The sequence below is a fragment of the Pygocentrus nattereri genome, chromosome 28 (genome assembly GCF_015220715.1).
Source record: "Pygocentrus nattereri isolate fPygNat1 chromosome 28, fPygNat1.pri, whole genome shotgun sequence".
NCBI lineage: Eukaryota > Metazoa > Chordata > Actinopteri > Characiformes > Serrasalmidae > Pygocentrus > Pygocentrus nattereri.
In genome coordinates, this window is record NC_051238.1 from 17,551,622 (window position 1) to 17,575,910 (window position 24,289).

The window sequence follows — 24,289 nt, forward strand, 5'->3', positions numbered from 1 at the left end:
AAAAATGGTTTATGTTATGTTTTGGGATGATGTGATATGTCCTATTCTGTTATCATAAGGAATTACCTGTGGGTATTTCAAAAAGATACATATAACTTATCTAATATCAGCTAATCAAATAATACGACCAAAAAGTCACATAGCTGACTCAACTTAGAATGATAAATTCTTCTTTTGGTAGAAAGACATCTTTATATAGGATGATGAAAAATAAAATGTATAACTGCTTTGACTTTTAAAGCTTTTGCTCAATCAACTTGATAAAAACAGATGTTTTAAAGTGGGAATACCTGTCTTGTATTCTGCACCAACTTCTACGTAATTGTCATTACAAATCCACAGCAATACCAAAAAAACTGTGTATAAGGGGTGCAAAAATGCACCAGTGCATTATAATACAAAAAATTATAATTCAGAATTGTACTAAAATACTCAGAAATGTAATCAAAGGATATTGACATTTAAGATGATAAACTATTTCTTGAAACGTCAGTTAAATTGAATTGTTCTGAGCTCAGTGACTTACAGTTCTAATACACATCATATAATCAAGCATAGAATTCATTGTAGTTCTCGCTGTATGATATAGAGAGAGAGCACCATTACCGCTGACACACAGCCTGAGCATCTTTCATGGTATTTCCTGCAGCCAAGATGTCCTCAGGGTCAAAGGTCATCATAGCCTGCATTTCCAGAATGGTGGCATACGTGAGTGCGTGGTACATGCTGTCTTTAGTCCTGTCAGCAAACACAAAAAGAAGAAAAAAATACTATCTATTCTTAGCGGTGATTGAGGTATGAATCCAGTGTGACGTTAAGAGAGAGAATTCCATCACACAGACGCAACAAAGCAACACACAGACAAAGGTGGCACTGAACAGGAGAGAAGCTTTGTAAGACTGACCACTGTATCACTAATAGAGCTAGGTAATAAATACAACTCAGTAGTACCTGATTTGAGATCATATATTAATCATATACTGGGAAAAGTTATTGGGACAGTATTAGAAAATGCTGGATCATACATCAGAGAGAAAAAAGAGAATTAATCTTGTTCAATTCTGTCACAAATCTACAGTGCAGTATAGCACAGTAAGTCGTGTTATAATATCTGACCCACTTGATAACGTCACATGATACCAGTCAGGGTGGGACAATCTAGCATTTGAGTTTTGGTACATTTAAGCAATAGTACACAAAAGGGAGTGGGTTATTGCAAATAATATCACAGCTGTGATACAGTTGCAGGCAATCCAAACACAAGACTTGATTTGAGTGTCCGGTTTATATACAAATTGTGCAAAATAAAGAAAAATATAAAGCAAACACACTGTATCAAATATGCTTTAATATTTGAATTCATTCTGCCAAAACAAGTAGGACCCTATCACAGATGAAATATAAGGTTCCGCTGAATTTTTTTCAATACTTGCCAGAATTTGTTTAGGTTTAATCCAATCAGTTTGTGAAGCATTGCACAGCCTGTCTTGTTCGCTGAATTGTGTTCTGTTCCTTTCTGAATATTCCCACTTGTTAAGCTGTTCCACCATCATGGCTACTGGCCAAAAAGGCTGCAGGTCAGGCATGATCTTATAGAGATATCAACACTTCCAATGTCTGTTTTTTTTATATGTGCTACAGTAACTATTCCACGTCATCAATAAGCCATGCGTTTTAATGTTTCTAAGAACCAGGCCAGTCTGAATTAAGGAGAATGTGACACTTCAGGCCCAAAATACTCGGCAGCAGGATTACTTGTTAAACCAGTTTAACCCGGTTTCCCCTCCCGTAACAGAGTAGGAATAATAGTGGTGAGGCAGACATACAAAGGAATGCTGAATGGCTGCATGGCTCACATTTCACCCTGATCACTGTGAAAAACACTTACAAGCACTGTTACAGCTTAATACAGTCTGTGGAGAATATTATCAGAGTCAGGCACTAAAAAAACTCCAGTGTTTTTCAACCTGATCTCTATCTGCTGCATCTGTAGCATGCCATCAATTACTACATACATAGAAAACCTGTCCACTCCATATACACTTACAGTAGAAGCTAATATAAAGATGTTTCAGCACCTTTAGAGTATTAAGAGGAAATACATGTTTTGTAGTTTTGTATATGCATATCATCTGTAGGACTGTCACAATCATGACATTTTACCAAATGACAAATTATTGTCATATAAATAATTGCCATTTACAATTTGTCTTGTCTTGTTTATTGAATGCAACCATTAAAGTATGAGCCTAAATTGTCCAAATTGTCCATCTTCCTTCTCAGCCATGTTTGATTAGTAGCTAATACTGGTTGTATTGTTGAACTGATACACTGCACTGTTGTGCGCATGCCCATACTCACACAAATGCCTATAGTTACACATAATCATGTGTAGACTCAAGTAAATCTACATGAGAGTCAAAATATAAGCAAAATTTTATTTACAGGGTGATTCAAAAAGATTTATCCGAATTCAAAGCACCATATTTTTGCAACTGTGAAGTGCCTAGGAACCAATCACATACCAATTGAAAGAAGAGGTCATAGAGTTTCTGAGGAAGATGGCCCCCTTCAGTCTGCGAGGAGATGGCGACCCCTGAGCAGAAAGCGTTTTGTGTTCTCCACATGATTTTTGTCGGCAGTGAACCTCCAAAAGCTCAGAGCATTCGTCATTGGTTCTCCAACACCCGACACACTCAATTGAGTATGGGATGAATTTGACTATCGTGTTGATGTTGTCCATACAGCTGGAGGAGGTCATATTGAGCACTTGTAAAATTACATAAGAAACTTTATGCTCACTTAAACTATTTACAATTTACTGCATTTATGAATAACCCTGTATATTAACTCTCATTCTGCTAGTTAGATTTAAGCAGTCTGATTTAGCTACAGAGCTAACAAATACACCAACATCATTTAGCGCTTCCCTCTAAATGCGATCGAGCACCAAGATAGAAATCAGAGCTATTTTGTTTCATAAGCTCCATGATGTCTCAAAGAATGCGTTTACTGCTTTCTTTTGTTTACATTTATTTGCCTCAACTCAATGTATCCAATTAACATTCTTGCAGAAATCTAACAAACATGGAAAATTATTCATCTCAAACAAGTGCAATCATCCGAAATAACTGTGATTAGGCCTTTAGGTAATAATTGTGGCAGGCCTTATAATCTGTATCCAGTACTCAACATTCCAAATATTACATTTAATTGAATCAACTGAACAGTTCAAAAGCACATATGCTACATGTTAGCAATACTTTCTGTGGCTGCATTGACAGCACAACAAGTAAACACTCAAATGAGAATCAGCCTCAGAATTGGAGTGCTTGTGCTGCCGGTGTTGTTGACCATCGTGGAGAAGGACGAGTGCTATGAACTCCTGACCAGTGTGTCATCACCAACCCTCTCAGCCAAATCCAATCATACATCCTACAGAAAAACACCAGCAGCTAGTCTACAAGACAGAGCTCAGAGACAGACTGCACAAACACACAGAGGCCGTTTACAACTTGCATCAACATGCGCTGGTGATGTTCAGATAATGTTAACGTGAAGATGATGATTGCATACTTTCATAGGTCAGAGATGGATTTGGACTACATTTAACACTAGTATCAATGGAATGTGCTTTCTATATCTGCACACAATTACAACCCCAATTCCAATGAAGTTGGGACGTTGTATAAAACATAAATAAAAACAATACAATGATTTGCAAATCCTTTTTCAACATATATTCAATTGAATACACTACAAAGACAAGATATTTAATGTTCAAATGGATAAACGTTATTGTTTTTTGCAAATATTCACTCATTTTGAACTTGATGCCTGCAACAAAGAAGTTGGGACAGGGGCAACAAAAGACTCAGAAAGTTGAGGAATGCTCAAAAAACACCTGTTTGGACCATTCCACAGGTGAACAGGTTAATTGGAAACAGGTGAGTGTCACGATTGGGTATAAAGGGAGCATCCCTGAAAGGCTCAATCATTCACAAGCAAGGATGGAGCGAGGTTCATCACTTTGTGAACAACTGCGTGAGCAAATAGTCCAACAGTTTAAGAGCAACGTTTCTCGACGTGCAATTGCAAGGAATTTAGGGATTTCATCATCTACAGTCCATAATATCATCAAAAGGTTCTGGAGAATCTGGAGAAAATCTGGAGAAATCTCTGCAAGTAAGCAGCAAGGTAGAAAACCAATTGAATACCCGTGACCTTCGATCCCTCAGGCGGCACTGCATTAAAAACCGTCATCATTCTGTAACGGATGTTACCACATGGGCTCAGGAACACTTCAGAAAACCACTGTCCGTGAACACAGTTCGTCGCTCCATCTACAAGTGCAAGTTAAAACTGTGCCATGCAAAGTGAAATCCATATATCAACAACACTCAGAAACACCTTTCAGCTTCTCTGGGCCCGAGCTCATCTGAGATGGACTGACGCAAAGTGGAAAAGTGTCCTGTGGTCTGACGAGTCCACATTTCAAATTGTTTTTGGAAATCATGGATGTCGTGTCCTCCAGGCCAAAGAGGAAAAGGACTGTCCGGATTGTTATCAGCGCAAAGTTCAAAAGCCAGCATCTCTGATGGTATGGGGGTATGTTAGTGCCCATGGCATGGGTAGTTTTCACATCTGTGAAGGCACCATTAATGCAGAAAGGTACATACAGGTTTTGGAGCAACATATGCTGCCATCCAAGCAACGTCTTTTTCAGGGACGTCCTGCTTATTTCAGCAAGACAATGCCAAGCCACATTCTGCACGTGTTACAACAGCGTGCCTTCTTAGTAAAAGAGTGCGGGTACTAGACTGGCCTGCCTGCAGTCCAGACCGGTCTCCCATTGAAAATGTGTGGCGCATTATGAAACACAAAATACGACAATGGAGACCCCGGACTGTTGAGCAACTGAAGTTGTACATCAAGCAAGAATGGGAAAGAATTCCATCAACAAAGCTTCAACAATTAGCGTCCTCAGTTCCCAAACGCTTATTGAGTGTTGTTAAAAGGAAAGGTGATGTAACGCAGTGAAAAACATGCCCCTGTCCCAACTTCTCACGTGAGACTGGAGCGTCTTCTTCCACTCTGGGACAGTGAAAGTATTCTCAGCTGAGATTTGTGTAGTAAAAGAAAGGAAAAGTAAATGAAGGTAAATCCTAAATGACATATGTGTTTATGTGCTTTTTTACATGTTTACACACAGGAGCCCAAGGTTTTAATTTCCAATTCAGGCATGAAATGGAAACGGCACAATAATATACCGCATAATATACCACCAAGATTCATTATATTGCAATCTCCTGCCACTGTACACTGCTCTAAATAAAACATTTTTAAATAAACCCAATTTTAATATTTGCTTCACAAATGAAAAAATCTGATAAATCTGTAAATACAATATATATAAATATATAAACAAATGCAAGGTGACACAAGTCACCAAACAAAGTGAACGAAGTGTTAATAGATAAAATGTTTTACGTTGGAGGGATAATTTGCAGTCAAAAGTAATAAATCAAAATATATTACAGTTATGCAACAATACATGAGAGGCCTTCAGCCTCAGGCCTATGATGGCAACATGGCACTGCTAATATGTCACGGTATAATACAACTTCAGTTGTATTATTGCAATTATACCACAGTTTTATTAATTATTTTTATATATACATTTGGGCTTTTCAGCACATCTAGATTCATTTGTGCACTTGACAATCCTTGCCCCGTTTAGGTATATTTAAGTGCAGGCCGGTCATTAATCACTATTCAGATGTTAACTGAAACAAATTTTATTTAAGAGATGCAGATAATTAGGTAAAGTTCATTTGAGCAGGCTTGTTACCTATAATTGTAAACCTACTACTTTGTTGAAGCTGTTCCTTAAGTTCTGTTTTAATTATTTTTCTCTGGTTAATAAGGCAGAGAAATACATAAAAAGATTTAGTCGGGTGTCATTATGAGGACAATACAGAACGGCTCTCAGCCAATCACACTGTGAGGTCAGAAAAAGCTGTGGTATAATTTTGTTAGCATATTACAAATCTTTATATATCACAATAGAAGCATATTGTGGTTCAAGTATCATGAAAATAATGTGACCTACAGCAACTCGATTCCCACCACTAGGCCACACAAAGAAACACACACACACACACACACACACACACACACACACATACACACACACACACACACACACACACACAATCATAACCTTAATGCCAAGTCACACTACATGAATTTGAGTCATTAAGTCTGCCTAGGGGCATTTAATAGCTTTCAGACTACCCGTCTAGACATGTGCAAGAACCATACACTGTGAATTAGAGCACTTTTTTACATGCTGTGAACAGCATTTAGTAAAATGCATCCTAAGTTAATCTCATCTAAAACATTTCAATGATCTCAGTGAAGTTAAACCACTTCTAATCCTGCCTAAAATAAATTCCTAGGCTGGCCTGATTTAAAAATAAATGATAAACGAAGGACGCATTTTCAGTTGAGCCAATTTATTAAGCTGCAATGTCACAATCTACTCAACAAAGACCTGAGCTAATGGGGATTTTTGACCAAAAACTGCCCCAAACAGCATGTGTTTCCTTCTTAGTTTTGTGCTGGAGCTATGAGGCTAATGCAGTTAAAATGTAAAGGATGCTTATAGTATCACAAACACAAACTGTCTATACAAATAAACAAAAATTAGTTGTTTTAAATAATGCAATGTATGTTTCTTAAAAAAGAAAGCTAGTCCAGTGCTAAAGCAGCAGACACCAAAGACACAAAGCATGACAATGCTGAGCATATTTAGTGGAAAAATGTAGTAAATGTGATTTCTGGACGTACAACCCCAATTCCAATGAAGCTGGGACATTGCAAAACATAAATAAAAACAGAATATGATGATTTTCAAATCTTTTCCAACCTATATTCAACTGAATACACTACAAAGACAAGATATTTAATGTTCAAATAGATAAACTTTATTGTTTTTTGCAAATATTCACTCATTTTGAATTTGATGCCTGCAACACATTCCAAAGACGTTGCAAGACAGGGGCAGCAAAAGACTGGGAAAGTTGAGGAATGCTCAAAAAAACACCTGTTTGGAACATTCCACAGAGGAGCAGGTTAATTGGAAACAGGTGAGTGTCATGACTGGGTATAAAGGGAGCATCCCTGAAAGGCTCAGTCGTTCACAAGCAAGGATGGGTCGAGGTTCACCACTTTGTGAACAAATGCATGAGCAAATAGTCCAACAGTTTAAGAACAATGTTTCTCAACGTGCATTTCATCATCTACAGTCCATAATATCATCAAAAGATTCAGAGAATCTGGAGAAATCTCTGCAAGTAAGCGGCAAGGTAGAAAACCAACATTGAATGCCCGTGACCTTCGATCCCTCAGGTGGCACTGCATTAAAAACCGCCATCATTCTGTAACGGATATTATCACACGGGCTCAGGAACACTTCAGAAAACCATTGTCAGTGAACACATCTACAAGTGCAAGTTAAAACTCTGCCATGCCGCCGGCTTCCAAGCTCATCTGAGATGGACTGACGCAGTGGAAAAGTGTCCTGTGGTCTGACGAGTCCACATTTCAAACTGTTTTCGGAAATCATGGACGTCGTGTCCTCCGGGCCAAAGAGGAAAAGGACTGTTATCAGCGCAAAGTTCAAAAGCCAGCATCTCTGATGGTATGGGGGTGGGTTGGTGCCCATGGCATGGGTAACTTGTGAAGTGAGTATCTGTGAAGGCACCATTAATGCAGAAAGGTACATACAGGTTTTGGAGCAACATATGCTGCCATCCAAGCAACATCTTTTTCAGGGACATCCCTGCTTATTTCAGCAAGACAATGCCAAGCCACATTCTGCACGTGTTACAACAGCGTGGCTTTGTAGTAAAAGAGTGCAGGTACTAGACTGGCCTGCCTGCAGTCCAGACCTATCTCCCATTGAAAATGTGTGGCGCATTATGAAGCGCAAAATACGACAACAGAGACCCCGGACTGTTGAGCAACTGAAGTTGTACATCAAGCAAGAATGGGAAAGAATTCCACCTTCAAAGCTTCAACAATTAGTGCCCTCAGTTCCTAAACACTTATTGAGTGTTGTTAAAAGGAAAGGTGATGTAACACAGTGGTAAACATGCCCCTGTCCCAACTTCTTTGGAACATGTTGCAGGCATCAAATTCAAAATAATTGAATATTTGCAAAAACAATAAAGTTTATCCGTTTTAACATTTAATATCTTGTCTTTGTAGTGTATTCAATTGAATATAGGTTGAAAAGGATTTGCAAATCATCGTATTCTGTTTTTATTTATGTTTTACACAACATCCCAACTTCATTGGAATTGGGGTTGTAGTATATTGGTATATTGGCATATTTTGCATTCCTATAAGCAGTATGCATTAATGAATTGCTAACCCAGACACTTACCATGGAAACATCACACAAAGAACGTCACTTTGTCCTTTGACAGAGCTTTATCTTCCTCTCTTTCACACCCTCTCCTCAACCTATGCTTTACTTCTAATCAATGAGAGACCTACGCCTCTAACATTTATTCTCTTTTGGCTGGAATGAGGTGCGTCTTGTCCATAATTGACTGGGAAAAAATTCATTACGCAACTATATAAGCTGCACCTTCTCTATTTTTGCAAGTTAGAACAGCAAGCCAAACACATGCTGTGCTCTTTCACTCTCTAAGTCTAAGTCACTGTGCTCTTTCACTCTCTAAGTCTAAACTCAGAATTTATCTGTTTCCCTCACTTTTCTAACCCAAGAACAGAGAGTCTTGCGCTCTCGCAACAGACACTTCTGTCTGTTCAGACCATAATTTACTTCTTATGCAACTTTAAGCCTCTGGATGATTTACAGTGAGTAAGAGTAAGAGCCATTAGCAATGCATGCAGGTAGTTCAAGCGCATCAAGAACTCTTCAGCAAGTTCTGGGTTTGGCACACTTTTACCACTGAAGGAAGAAGGTTTTAAACCACAGTTTGTCACATATTTGTGGGCGGTTGATTCAAAGGGAAAACCCTACTTAACTGAATGTGAGGACTAATGTTGCCTTCATCTGCTGCAGGAAGTACTGTACATGTAAATACCTGAGAAAGTGCATATGAAGATCTCTTCAAGTCATAATTACAAGAGGGAAAAATCTTTGATATCCAAGTTTCTGATGTGCTGCTAATATTTCCTCTTTCATTATAAGAGGAAAGTGTAAATAACCAATTATCTTTATCTGTTTTTATGAATGCAACTTACTTTTAGAAGTCATCAATTAGGACATTTCCTAAATATCTGTAAGAATTGCTTGCATTATGTACAGTAGTCACAGAGACCACCCTTCATCAGGAAGAGGAAAGTCAAAAGAAAATAAGTAAAAAACTTGAGCTGAAAAAAATATTAACAGTAAGAGAAAATGGGACTACTAACCACCATGCAAAATGTGTCAGACCACCAAAACTATCACCATCAGATCTAAAAAACACTCCTATTTCTGTCCATCCTTACACTGTGAGAAGACAACTCAACACTATGAGTCTGAAAGGATGTGTAGCTGTCAAGATTCCATTTCTGAGAAAAGAAGCTGGTGGTGTTCTCTCAACAATGGCCTGACCACCCCAGAGTCCAGATGTCAGCATCACTGAATATGTTTGAGATTACTCAGATCATGAGAAGCAGAAAATGCAGCCCACTTCTGAACTCTGAGTCAAAAATTAAAGGTAAAAAGTTAAATGGAAAAAAATGGAAGCTGTAATAAAGGCAAAAAGTGGACACAATACTGACATTTTTATATCATATATTTGCTGTGGCTTCTGTGAAATTCTTTATATGTTTTCTGCTTTTTTTCTGACACTGTAAAAGACATAACTTAAACAAAGGTTAAACACCCTTTTGACTGGAAATTAAATAAATCCCTGACTTCTGCACAATACTGTACAATTTTAGAGCAAGGGAAAATGTTAAGAAGATCCTTAAATGGCTAGGCTCACTAACTAGCATGTTTTATTCACAAAGCACTTGAATGTGAAAGCTTTGTAATTATGACTTAATAGTTGAGAAAGAGGACCATCTGACGAGAGCACTGAAGGCAGCATGATTGCACACATATGGCTTGTTTCCCAAAGCGATAACATCACTTAGAAATCAAAGCTCACAGCCAGCCATCATGCTCCAACAAGAGTGTTTGGGGTGGAGAAAACCTGCAATTATCATCCTCTCTGGCAATCACCACCTTAATCCATTACTAGTATTATATATGCTATCTCACTAGAGACAGCAATGATCCAGTACCAGGTATCAAGCTGGTACCCGCAGAAAATGCTGAATTAGACATCAGGAAAAAAAAGAATGAATTTGATCCAATCCTGTAATAAACCTTCCAGAAATAGCACAAACTCACATGTCGTGTTGTTAGGTTTGTATTTCTTTCTGTGGGTTTTAAATAGTTCAGACATGATACTCTACTTTTAGGGATTCCTCTTAAGTGAAGTGCTTAAATTAAAAATGGCTCATTTTAAAGCATCATAGTTTTTAAAGACAAAATATTGGATCGGTATTGGTAAGAATTTTAAATTTAAACATCAGTTTTGGGGAAGAAGTTGTATCACACAATCTCTACCTCTCAGGAATGTACATCTGCTACTTCAGCATGTTCTTGCTGTTGTGAGATTTGCTGCCTTAGGTTATTGGGTCATGTGGGCAGTCAGCTGTGATTGGTCAGTGGCAGTTCAGGTCAGCAACAATTGTAGAAGCACTTAACAGAGTTTCAGAGGAGTCGGAGCCTTATGAGAAAGAAGCACTGTTGGAGAGGAACTGGATACAGATACAAATGCACTTATTTCACAGGCAGCATAGCACACAACATATACCAAAGATTTCCTGTTATGAGGCGAAGTATAAAAACACTCCATATTCAATCTACTTTGGCCTGTCAAGTGATTAAAATTCTTATATAAACATAATTTGTTGCATTATTTGTGTACGTATTTGTGATTATTGTCTTATTTATTCAAAGTTTTCCCTATAAGAAACAAACAACGGTTGTAGCCTCTCGCTCTCATACCGCTATGTTACGTCTTGTTTTGAATGGGACTGCAGCTTTACACTTTGCTTGTTGTTTTATCAAGAGTTCCTCCTCAGACTCTGCTGATTACCAATATTGCCAGCATCAGATGTGTGTTTTGCTAGTGAATGATAGTTCAGACTCAATGTACTTTGGTGATAAACAAATTCTAACCTGCAGTAGTTGGAAACTCCTTTAATTTTATCAAGAGAGCCATTAATGGAACATTGACACTAGCTATATTTAAATATGAGGGCTACAGTCTCAGAGTCACAGCAACATACAACACACAAGCAGCTGGACCTCAGGGTGGAACTACGAGGTCAAGCTAGGTCATTGCGTTCATCAACTGTGCTAAAAAAATTAGTGCCATCAATAATTTATCACATTAAAAGGTTATTTCTGCTACCTTCATTATGCCGAGAACAGCACCTTACCTGATCACACCTAGCATAGAATATAAATGTATAAAAGATCCACTTAGACACAGCACACAACACACACTCATGCTCACCTGCTCCTGAGTTTGGACAAAGCTTCCTCAAAATCATTTCGCAGGAATAAATCCAGCACTGCCATGCAGTCCTCCAGAGCCACCGACAAGTCAGATTTTTCTGACCTGTGAAACACAGAACACATAAAGATTGAAGAGACAGATACAAGAATAGGTATGTTCCTTAATGTCATAAACTGGAGTAAAGATGTCTTGACATAAGCAGAAAGAACATTACATCGTATTGCAAAGCATGTTAGATTATATGAAATTACAATGTTCAGGAATACAAACCGTTGTTATCAGAACTAAGATGATCACTTACATTTACATTTACAGCATTTAGCAGACGCTCTTATCCAGAGCGACTTACAAGAAGTGCTTTGTCAATCTAGAGAAAGTATCTTTGCTAGTTACCAATAGCTTAGAGAAAAAGACAGTCCTGAGCTCAGATACTGCTAGAAACAAAATGTCACTGCAGACACCAAGAGAAAAAGAAACAGAGTCACGTGAAAGTGTTAAATGTACAGCACACTCTCTAAACGAGGGATCATTAATATACATTGGAAACCTCATATGATTCACTTCTACAGTGCAGAGGTCAGAAAAAATATCTTCAGTTCACTCAGACTTTGTCAGACCAACTACTGCAGCTAAAACACATCAGAGACTTTGAAATCCAAGTCATGAGTATATGTGTGTGCTGTGTGCTTCAGAACATCCCTGCTGCTCCTCATTTTATTATAAGGACAAGGAGACTGAAACAACCTTCAGACTAGAGCAGAGGGGTGCTGCAGAGTCAGGTCTAGAAATGTTCAAATATGTGTGTATAAGTAGGACAGTGCATTAGAGTGTGAGGAAAGAACAGCATTGGGTAGTGGCTCTGTGGAGTGTGTGTATTGTACAGTACAATGATGTATGAATGAAGTACATTATACCAAAGAACGAGTAAGATACTGTTGACTGTCTGCTAGATAGAGCCTGTTTGCTTCAGTAGTAAGCATTTATTCATGCTGGGGGGGCTCTTTTTAAAAGTCAGTATGGCTGGAGTATGGGAGATAGACACTATGGTGCTGGACCTTTGGAGCAGACTGGATGAAAAACATAATATCAGAAAGGCAATCATTTACATTAATGCATTTGGCAAACACTACTATTCAGAGCAGCTTACAGCTTAAGCATGTTACAAAGGTAGGAGAACGTAATGAGTTTTGCTCTTGGGTGGGGAATCGAACCTCAGTCTGTCATGTGAAGGACATTAGCCACTACACCAATCGACTAAACTAGATTAGGTGAATATCTAGTGCTTATAGGTATATTATAGCTTTCACCAGTACTTCTTAGGAATGTTTTACCAAGTATCAAAAGATTCTTTAAGAGTAATGTGCAACGCTGAGAATGTTGTAGCATTCACCGCTATTAAAGGAGACCCCATTTATGCACAAGTCGTCGTGCTTTATTAACTCCTTAAATGGGCAGGGCCTGCCAATTGTAAACCCTTCTGAATGTTAGCTTTGCACTAACATAATGTGGCTATACTGCACCTTCGCTTTCAATTAGCAGACCCATTATCCTGTGGTTCTGTGTTTTATCACTGGTTAATCGGAATATGTCAAGTTGTTAAATATGTTAATGTTAGCAATCGGTTTTGTTAGTCTGTAGTCCTCTAGCTAGCCACCAAGCACAAGAGCTTCATGCTGTACATGTGGTAAAGCTAATACATAGCATTTTCATTGGTTCAGAATGCTTTGTGTGTATAAGTTATTATCAAAATGGCGAGTATGAATAAATATAAAATGTTATTCTTTTATTCAGCTCAGCTCTCTTTTTCTCTTCTTCTACTTGGTTGTTGGAACACTGTCTGCAATTGGTGGGTGGGGCACAAAGCTTAAAAGCACTACTACTATGTAATGTGGGCCAGGATTTAACTGACTACTATAAATGTTTTCATAACGCCTGTAATACTGAAATACATGTGACATAGTTATGAGTCTGAACACAAAGGGGTCCTTAGAAGTTTGAGAGATTAAGCATTAAAGTACACAATAATGGAGTGACTTGCAAACTTATAAGGAATTTGCTAATTACTGAGCTCTTCACAAACTTAATCGTGTGCAAAGGAAAGCATGTTGGTATATGAAAGCACAAAACTGTGTGATACAGGGAAACTGCTGGAAGGAAACTGAAATTGATAATGGGAGCCACCACAAGTTTGCCACTAATGGGCTGTAATGTGCCACATAATCAAATAACAGCCAACATGCATGCATTCAGTACATCTACACAACGTCCATGGAATAATAACACTCTATGAATCTTCTCTATGGACAGAGGGATGAAGGATTGCATGGCATGTAAGAGGACAATAGGGGCGGACAAATGGAAGCAGCAGGGGTGACTAAATAACAGCTATGTCTTTCTATTCCAGCTGAAGGACAGCGGCAGCCTTTGTGCTGTACTCTGCTCTACTCATTACAACCCTTTTAACGGCTCAGGCGGTAACCCCTATAGCAAGAGAGGTCAATATGGCTGTTAATTTCTCAACATGGTTAATGGCTGGTGGCTGACTTGCAGGCTGATGATGCCACTACATGAATGCTGCTTCCCCTCAAACTCAAACTTTACAATCTACCTCACAGAAAAACAAATACACTGGTAGATGCTTGAGATGTTGTTTTATGATGTTTTACATTCATGGTGGAGAGGAACATGCAGGGTGCTGTACGGCAAAATTATACCCAAAGAACCCTTTTTTTTTCAGTTTTACCACTATTTTACCGTTATCAACATTACATGTAAAAACTCAAAAGACACATATAGGTTCATAGGTCAATCTGAATAGTAAATAAAATGGCTGTATTTCCATTGCAGACATTGCAACCTCTGGTTCCTGTCAGCACCTCTCTCTAAAGAAATTTGTCAATAAGTTTCTCTGCAATGTTCCCCACAAACTATTTCACATTAACTCAATGACGAATGATTTTATTTACATCTAAATGACTGAAATATGGGATGAATAGATAAATAAATACACTATAATGCCAAAAGCATTCACTCACCCATCCAAATCATTGAATTCAGGTGTTCCAATCACTTCCATGGCCACACATGTATAAAACCAAGCACCTAGGCCTGCAGACTGCTTCTAAAAACATTTGTGAAAGAATGGGTCGCTCTCAGGAGCTCAGTGAATTCCAGCAAGGTACAGTGATAGGATGCCACCTGTGCAACAAGTCCAATCATGACATTTCCTTGCTACTAAATATTCATATGTGAAGATAGACAAGCGAATACTTTTGCCAATATAGTACATTTAAAAAAAAATTGGGAAATTTTCCTTTTATGTGTAATCAGTATATATAATATGTTCAATTACAAAATTGTAAAAAAATAGTCAGATAATTTGACCTATTTATAAATATTTTCACTTACTATAAGTAATTTTAAGTGTAATTATCTTATTCCAGTTGAAGAAAAAATGACTGATGGTAGTAAGAGCAGTAAGACAATGTCACTTAATAATATGAGTAAAATTCAAATAGTACAAATAGGTTATATTTATAATAATCTTATGACAAGATATATAAGGTGCAGATATGCTGTATGCTTTCATTTACAAAGATATCTTTTTATTGCAGAGTATGACCGCTCAGCACTTTGATTGAATTAACCAATTGTGACTCACAAGGTTGTACTCAGCAACCAAAAGAAACAAACAAAAATGGGTTAGTTAAAATTGTAATTATGCCTTTACCATATTTCCCTGAGTTTGAAATACATCAGTAGGCTTTCTGAATGAAAGAGAAGGAGTATTACCCCTTTAGGAGTGATTTTATCCAGGTAGTGTGAATGAAACAGCATCATACTACACTGAGTACACTGAAAAGAATGTATGGTGAAGACTGAAGGACAGAACATGCGCACTTTAAGTCTTGCTCCGCCATGCTGTGTAGCTGGTCATCAGTGAGAAGGATTAATGAGAGTCAGCAGCTTTGAAATGCTGATCTCTCAGAGGAGCAACTAAAGATCATTACTGGAACAAACAAATGACATAAGCAAGCTGACAGAGAAACACAGACATACAGACATGGACATACACACACATGGTGTACATGAACTACAAAAGCTGTGTTCTGTACTCTGCACATTAACAATGGTTTCTAGGCTGTACATTAGCTCACTTACATCTAGAGTGTCATGGCAATAATAGGAACTTAATAACAAGTATATCAAATGGACACATACATAGATAACGAAACCTTGAAAATCTTGCTATTTATATAACACCAAGACACTATATTTTTATTTTTATGTTATTAATTCCTCTGCTTGTAATGACCATAACAGCACAGGTACAAATAATAGAAAAAATGAGCAACAATACTTCTAGACACATGATAGTTTAAAGAAATCTGAATGTAAAAACACTTATTGAACTCTTAATGAGAAAATGATCTTCCACCAACTGAGCTGTGAGAGATCCTAGTGGTTTGCAGTAAGCCTGCCTCGGTTAAGCAACGTGGTCTAGACAGGCTAGATTTCAAAAGACAGACTTTTGAACAGATCAGCAATATATGTCAGTGCTAAAGCCTTACTAAAAATAAAGGTCTATATAGCACTGAAAAAGGGTTCTTTGATTCATGATAATAGTGGAAACTTTTTGGTGCTAGAATAATTTTTAAAGGGGGTTCTTAAATATAGAACTAGCTCCCTATCATAAAGAAATAGAGAACAATCATTTAACCATGTAAAGAATCCTTCAAATAGTTATTTAAGTGTTCATGTTTCTATATAGAACCACTGTCTTAACTAAAGCATCTTTTAAAAACCATTTTCTTTTAAGTGTAAGCTATGTAAGCTTTATGTGTTATAAGCAAGAGCTTATAGTCGATGCGAAACTTAACAGGAAGCCAAAGTAAACTGAATAAGACTGGGGAAATATGCTCACACTTTCTAATGCATTCAGACCTAACTGCAGCCTATTTAGAAAAACAGCAATATATCATCGCTGTTGTGCAAGAATACTTTTTTACTTTTCGCATAAATTTAAAACTCCAGTTAACCTTAATATTGTGTTGCATCAATAGAAATTTTCTAAAATGCCTTGGAAATTCATGTTACATTAATAACAATTACAATTAGGTTAGGACTAGGTTAATTAGGCTTCTACTAGGGATTTACTGATACACTAAGCCTGTGAACTGATTCATGATAGTGGGTTCACCATTTGGCATTCTCTTAGTATTGTGAACAAAATCTAAATGAAGAAATATGATGACTATAATCAAGTTGTTAAAGAACTTGATTATAGTTAAAGAACTTGATCCTTGTTAAAGAAGACTACCTGCTCTAGAGGTGCTCAAATGAGGTGCTGATGAATGCGAATGGTTTACAAACTTTGGTTTTCAAACAACACAATTCAATGGCGAAATCAATAGGCATTAATCATGCATAGTAATAGTTTTGCACTGTCATTTCACAATGTCAAGATGCATTGTTACTCCTTTTATAAGTTTCTAAGACTAATCTTAAACCTAAAATATGTATCTATTTACCCTTTTAAGGGTTAAACAATGAGCAATTTAGTCATTGTAAAAAGTATTTTAGAAAGTGAGGACCATGTTACTGGTCCCAAAATTATAGGCTAGCCCTGATTTTCTCTGGTTTTGAGGACATTTTGTCCTTAAAATGTACAAAAACAGATGCACACACACACACACACACACACACACACACACACACACACGCACACACACACGCACACACACACGCATACAAATAGTCCCATCAGCAGTGTCACATTCTTACCCGTTTGCCAGAGTTTCTGCCTCTTCTGACATTTTCATCTGGCACAGCAAAGGATGCGAAGATAAGTAAAAAACAAAAAGGCAGAAAGTGAGGCTGAGCAGGGAGGGAGAGAAAGAGGGAAGACGCAGAATAATTCACACTGTGAGCTCAGGCCCCTCTCAGCAGCAGACTCCCTCTGGCTTCAGCACACACACAGCGTACCCACACACACACACGCACACAGACACACCAAGAGAGGAGAATGGAGGAAGAACGCACAGCTTAATAAGATTGGGATGACTATCACACATAGAGAACGAAAACATTCACTCTCCTCTCCTCCCTTCACAAGATCTCCTTCTCAAGTCCCTCCCCCTCTCAGCATCACACTCACCCTACACACTGCAGTGTGCCATCTGATTGGTCAGTGCAGCAGTAGAGGAGGGGCGTTTTTTTAGGATTCCAGCCAAATAATAAACAAAGAAAAAGCAATAGACATATACAAGAGTCAAGTGACAATCTGACCACTGCGTCAGCGTAATAAGCGCAGCTCCTTATCAGAATGACATGCCTGTGAATGAGGCATTGGCTGCAGGAAGTCACAAGACTCAGGAGAAACGGACTAAACTTTGGATTGAGGAACGAGTAAGGCAATGATGTAGCCTGAAGCGAGCGAGAGAGAGAGAGAGAGAGAGAGAGAGAGAGAGAAAGAGAGGCTCTACTGCAGTGATGTGCTCTTAGAACAGCAGTCTAGCAGCAGCAGCATGACAAGTACAGCATCACACAGCCAGCCTCAGTTCTGTGTGCATTACAGCTGCACAATACAGATTAAAAATTCATCACATTTGTATTGTTATATTACTATATACAGTCTAGGGCTGCACAATATTGTCATAAAATGCAATGTAAAGCTGTTGGGTGTCATGATTATGATAATGAGAAGTAATAAATTATTCTTAAAATAGTGTGCCTCTGATGGGATATGATGCAACTACAGACTTTCTTTTATGTGCAAAGAGTAATCTCTCCTTTAAGCAAATAGCAAAATATAAAATTACAAAAGCACCACTGCACTACAATTATTATGTGCAGAAAAAAAAATTAAAGACTAACAGTTTCTGAGACACAGTCAACATTACCTCTACAGCATTTTCCATAAAGGCTACAAAAACAAATGTATATTTATAATTTAGGCACACCAGAACAAATAAATATTTTTAGCTATTATTATGTTCATAACCTCATAGCTCTGGATCCGAGTCATGTAAGATCCTGTTATAAGATGGAATCAAAAGAGCGACTCCACAGAGTCTGGAAATGTTTCAGTAGTATTTCTACTCTGCATTATTACAAAGAGAAACAAATTTAGAAACATTCAATTTGATGCACAGGCGTATTCATGGAACTCAAATGGTTAAACAATTTTGTTGATTTTTAAGTGAAAATAATATTTCCTCCACATGGAACAAACATCCATCCGTCCATCCCAAACATAAATAACCATTTTTTCCTGCTAATTTTATTGCACAATTTATGTGAGTTCAACATATTGGAAATGAATAAAACAGAAAGCATAAAATGGTATATTCTATGTTTTACTATTATGTTTTAGTTTTTACATTTTTTAAAATAAGTTTGTAATTGTAATGTAAACATGTAAATTTGTAAACAATGTAATTGTGGGACTATCAACAACCATGCAAGACCTGATAGACCACCAAAACTGTCACCATCAGATAAACAGCACTTAAAGCTTTTGTCTTTGAGAGAGAGAAGAATCAAGCCCCACTTTTGCTTCAGATTTGAAAAAATCCACAGGTGTTTCTGTTCATCCTTCCACTGTGAGAAGACAACTTAAGTGCTATGAGTCTGAAAGGATGTGCAACTGTCAAGAACTTACTGAGAAAAGGAAAGGACCAAAAAAAAAGATGAAAATTTGCACCAGAATACTGAAACACATGTGGAGTATATATTTCTATAGACTAATGAGTCTAAATGTGAGCTCTTTGGAAGTAACAGAAGGTAGTATGCTCACTGCCAAAGCAACGAGAGACTCTCTGAATCATGTCTGGCAGTTGGTGATTTGTTCTTGATCGATGTCACAGTGAATGATGATAAGTATTGACAAATTTCAAAACATCATGCAATACCCTATGGAAAACATTTTGATTGGGAAGAAATAAATTCTACAGCAAGATAACAACCCTAAGCACATTGCCAAGAAGATCAAGGCATACTTGGCTCAAGGCATAATCTGCTGATTTTGTCAGAATCACGTTATCTGGTCACCCCAAAGTCCAGACCTCAACATCATTGATTGTGTTTGCAATTACTTATATCATGAGGAGCAGAAAATGCTATGACGTTTTTAGAAGAAGCACGGAAAAAATATAGAGAAGAGTGGCAGCTGTATTAAAGGGAAAGGGTGGGCACACTATAAGATTAAACATTTTATATTCAAATTTTATGAACAATAGGGTGATCTCTGACTACACAAAACAACAGTACATAATGTACATATCAGTTTAACCAGTTATAGTAGTTACTGAATTATAAATCGTGAAATTAATAACTGAAAAATAAACTTCCAGGTGGTTTGATTTGATTTACTGCAAATAAACCTTGAAGGAGATACTGATATGCAAATAAGAGTGAAGATAATCTGATAAGTGAAGCAATCAACTACAAACAGGTGATTTATTAACACAATCACTGTTGTGGTGAACACTTCTTTACATATCTCTGCTTTGGTTATAACCATAACTCTGACAAGACATGCAAATGTATGTTTACATTTAGTAAAAGTAAAAGAAGAAAAACTCCAGTTCATATGTTTCCTTGCTCAAAATAGTTTGTGACACGAACAAAAAAAAAATCTATATGACATCCATATCATATTTTTGGCTTTGTTATATCATGTTCTTCACATATATCAAAGCAAATGCAACATCAGCATTGAGATGTCGTGCTATGAAAGGAGAAGTAAGTTAAAAGGCAGAAATAGCTTTTGTGCATCTGCATTAAAGGATTGATATCAACTAGCTGTAGTCCAATTGCCATAATCAGCCAATAGCAATAAATAACTGGCAAAGTATGTTTGTGAGGTTGTAAGCATCAGTTATCTTTCAGTTAGACTGAATAAATCATGATTTTTATATCAAAATCACAATTAAAAAGAGCGCAATTTGCAAATAACAAGAGCTGCCTTTTAATTGTATCCTACATTATTCAACTTTAAGTGGGGAAATTTAACCTAATAACATACACAGTCTGGCACACTACAATTAGTGTTCCCGCCTGGAAAAAAAAAACACAGATATGCTTTTTTTTTAAGGGTACAGCAAATAATCACAGTATTAGACAGAGGAATTGACTCTATCTCACAGCACAGCAGAACACAATATGCAAAATCTATTAGTACACTTTGCTTTTTCACTCTATGTCTCAGAATGACTGGGACATTAGAAGAATTTGATATGTCCTATTATACAAGAACGAATAGGACTAGGAACCACAGAGCTTCAGCATGTGTGCGTGGGTGGCTTCAAAAGCTAATGTGAATGTAAGTCTGAAATATCTGCTGAATTATTGAAAAATAAACACAGCAGGATGTTGCCTGTTCTGCTGGTGTTCAATAAGCTCCTTACAGCAAGAGATACTGTCACAATACAGCGACTCAGCCAAGGTCAGTTTGAACCATATCACTGATTCTCATACAGCTGTTAGAACAGTCTGCAATAATACGCAGGAGATGTGTGATCAAGAGTGAAGGCATAATTTGTTCCACATCAACACTAATTAATTATTGATAACTGCAAAATGACAGTAGCTAGATCAGACTTAAGCAAACCCAGTCCAAAGAGGCCAATACTCAGTACAAAAGCATATGTGGCTGGTTTTAGGAACCAATCTGGCAATGAGTTAACTGGAGAAAAAAAACAAAGACTTACGATGTCGATGATCCAGAGTCTTTGAAGTGATCTTTATCGTCCGGCAATTGTAACCTACAGTGGAAGAGGGAGGAGAGGGTATCGATGACATAGCGAAGGCAAAGCTAGAGCAAAGTGCCAAAGGAACATCTGAAAGGACAGCATTGTTGTGAGTAATGCAATATCCCCATTTCACCTCCGAACCACAGTGAAAAATCCCAGAACAAGTCAACAGTCTTATTCAGTTCAACCATAAAATGGTTCCCTGAATGTCTTCTTGAGTTGCCTTTAACAGGTAGGCCTGAAAACAAAATGTAGTCTCTTACCTGAAGTCTGTAATGACAGGATCCAGCCCATCACTCTCTATGATTGGTGAGCTGCAGAACAAAATGACCTAGTAAGAAAGCTGTCGCCTTCAGTGCAAGGTTTGTATTGAGGGCCAAAAATGTTTCTGATGAAGTGAATGATTTTTTTTTTGTGGTGCAGACTGACTTTATGGGGGAGACAGGACTGTCTGGTACGTCTTCTTTTTCAATCGTGTTCCTAAAAACATTAAAATTGTGTCAATTCTGTTTTTTAACCATATATTAAAGATGTGCCTGTAACATGTAAACCTTGATTCTGTCAACTACATATTCCATTTTAAAATGTAAGACATTTCTGTATTAGTGAATTTCACTATCAGCTTGAACTGTGTCAAAAGTTCTCCTGTTAAAGGGGAATTCCACCAGTTTTAGAGGGAAGATAAGCCTTTGGCCTAAAATGTTTTTTAAACATTTGAAACATATTAAACATATAACAAATGCAGGATGTTGCAAATAAAACAGTCCCCAAAGAAACCTTATGTTGATTGATCACGATTCATGATTCATGAATATTTCTCACCATTATCAACATTACATATAAAACCACAGAAGAACACATGGCAGATTTACTGGTCATGCTGGATAGTAAATAACATGGTTATATCTGTGTCATAGACATCGCAACCCCTGGTTCCTATCACCACCACTATAGAAAAATCAGAAAGAGTAAGTTTCTCCACAGTCAGCATTTCACATGAAACCACTCAGAATGACTTTGTATATATCTCAACAATTGAATTATTCAGAAATTTAGGCAGAAACTAAATGGTGGAATTCCCATTTAGTACCATGTCAATCAAATCTTAGGTATAAGCAATAATAAACTGTTAGCACAGAACCATCTCAGTGTGAAGAACCCTACATAACTAATGAAAATATGGAGTAATAGTTATTAACAAAACTATTACAAGAACACTATATGCTGGAAATCATCAAATAACATTTAGGATTTTACTTGATTAAGAATTCATTTTGTTTTTCCAGTGACGAATCAAGTCATATCTCTTACTGAACGAAGAGGAGTTATAATAACACAAGTATGACTTATCATTTAAAATGACAGTTTACTGCGGCAAAAGGGACGAGGGTGGGGGTCTGTAAAGTCCCCTGTCAATACCCTTAATTTCAGAATAGAATGAATATGCAGGTGCCTATAAACTTTTGGACATACAGTTCATTTTGGTGCTTGAGGTCTGGTGCAGCATTGGCTCCAGCTCATGAAGCTTGTGCAGCCCATAGTGGAGTGGGAAAGAAGTGTCTTTCCAAAAACCCTGTGCGTTCATTTCAATTAAACCTATTTCTGCAAAATAAACAGAACATGCTAATGTTGTAATTATGATCCTCGGGTTTCTGAAGAGGTTAACAGAGCACTTTTAGAGAACTTGGGTTGTGTAAGGCCTACTGGTGATGCTAGAAGTCAGTTTGAGAAGAAAATGGGCCTATAGTCTTACAAGACATTACGTGCCATCTTCTCTCAGACTGCACGAAGGTAGACCTAGTAGTGTTGACGTGGACAGGGCAATAACGATGAAAGTCACTTTTCCCATTCAGATGAAGATGGCTGGTCACATGCTCGCTGTTTCTAAACACTGTGTTAGCCATGAGGAAATCAGTCCGGAAAGTGAATGAGCCGTCAGTCAACTTTTTCAACGGGTAGAAGCTCCTGCACTTCCTCGTTGAGGAAGCTGACAGGGTAACATCTAAGGTGTTTAATGCGGTGTGAATTCATGTGGAGGCTGAGGTACTTTGAGACACAAATAGTTTTTATTCAAAGCTAAGAGGAATACATACTATTTTTACTAGAGATATATAACGACAAGTGCTTTTAAAGTGTGATTTCGCTGTACGTCTTAGCTAAACGTCTCAAACGCGACAAAATGTCCCATAGTCTTCAGTCAGAAACTCTGTCTTGTTTATCTCTGAACCATTTTCTTCAATTGTAAGTGTCTGATTAAGGTCTTACAGAGGCACCTCAAAAAACAACAGTGATATCAGTGAAATCACAGCAAACCTTAGAACAACCACTGAGAACTGAAAGGCTCTCAGTGTAAACCAGAGCAGTGGATTCCAGACTAAATCCTCGGAGTGGAGAGTTTTCTTCAGCCTCTCAAGCCCAGCGAGTTTCACCTGATCATCTGTTTTATTAGACCTGATAATATATGGTCTATATGATCAGTCTGCATCTTGCCACACACCGTGTTTAATCCAATCAAAGCAGTTCTGTAAGCACGTTAAGGCGGCGAACTCACTTTTTGGTGTCATTCTTTTTGTTGCGTCTCCAAAAACTCATCCCAGAGGGGAACGGGGGCCGTGATTTTATCCTGAGCCTGGGGTCCCTGGATAGCTGGGCATTCGCTCCCACCGCACTGTTTGAGTGAGAGCAGCCTGAACGGAGAGGTGAGAGACTCCTGTCCCAACAACGAGCAGGCTCTGGAATGGAGGTTCGCGTCTCAGTCGGGTCCTAAAGTCCGCCAGATTCAGCTCAGTTTAAACATACGCACATAGAATACAGCAGCCGGTTGGCTTAAAGGGACACTGACAATATGAAAAAGTATCAGTCGCTTAATCTGTTGTCAACATGCCTACTCGGGTCCTACAGCGGCGCTGTAATAGCCTCTAGACTGAGATT

General features: G+C 37.8%; 1 protein-coding gene across 3 annotated transcripts in view; it reads right to left on the minus strand.

Moving 5' to 3' along the window:
- The window catches only part of ttc39a (tetratricopeptide repeat domain 39A), a 41,852-nt gene extending 17,773 nt beyond the window's left edge, over positions 1-24,079 (minus strand). Inside the window, exons 1-6 of one of the 3 annotated variants that reach the window (XM_017693544.2) lie at positions 23,910-24,079; positions 21,788-21,838; positions 21,622-21,672; positions 21,317-21,370; positions 11,601-11,705; positions 607-738 (exon numbers count right to left, since the gene is read on the minus strand). In XM_017693544.2, coding sequence (XP_017549033.1) covers positions 607-738; positions 11,601-11,705; positions 21,317-21,370; positions 21,622-21,672; positions 21,788-21,838; positions 23,910-23,950 — 434 coding nt within the window. In that variant the 5' untranslated portion in view covers positions 23,951-24,079. Of the gene's footprint in view, positions 1-606; positions 739-11,600; positions 11,706-17,387; positions 17,714-21,316; positions 21,371-21,621; positions 21,673-21,787; positions 21,839-23,909 lie in introns of those variants that run through there. The other 2 variants (XM_017693546.2, XM_017693545.2) reach the window with 2 other exon arrangements.
- Between the last annotated feature and the right edge of the window lie 210 nt (positions 24,080-24,289).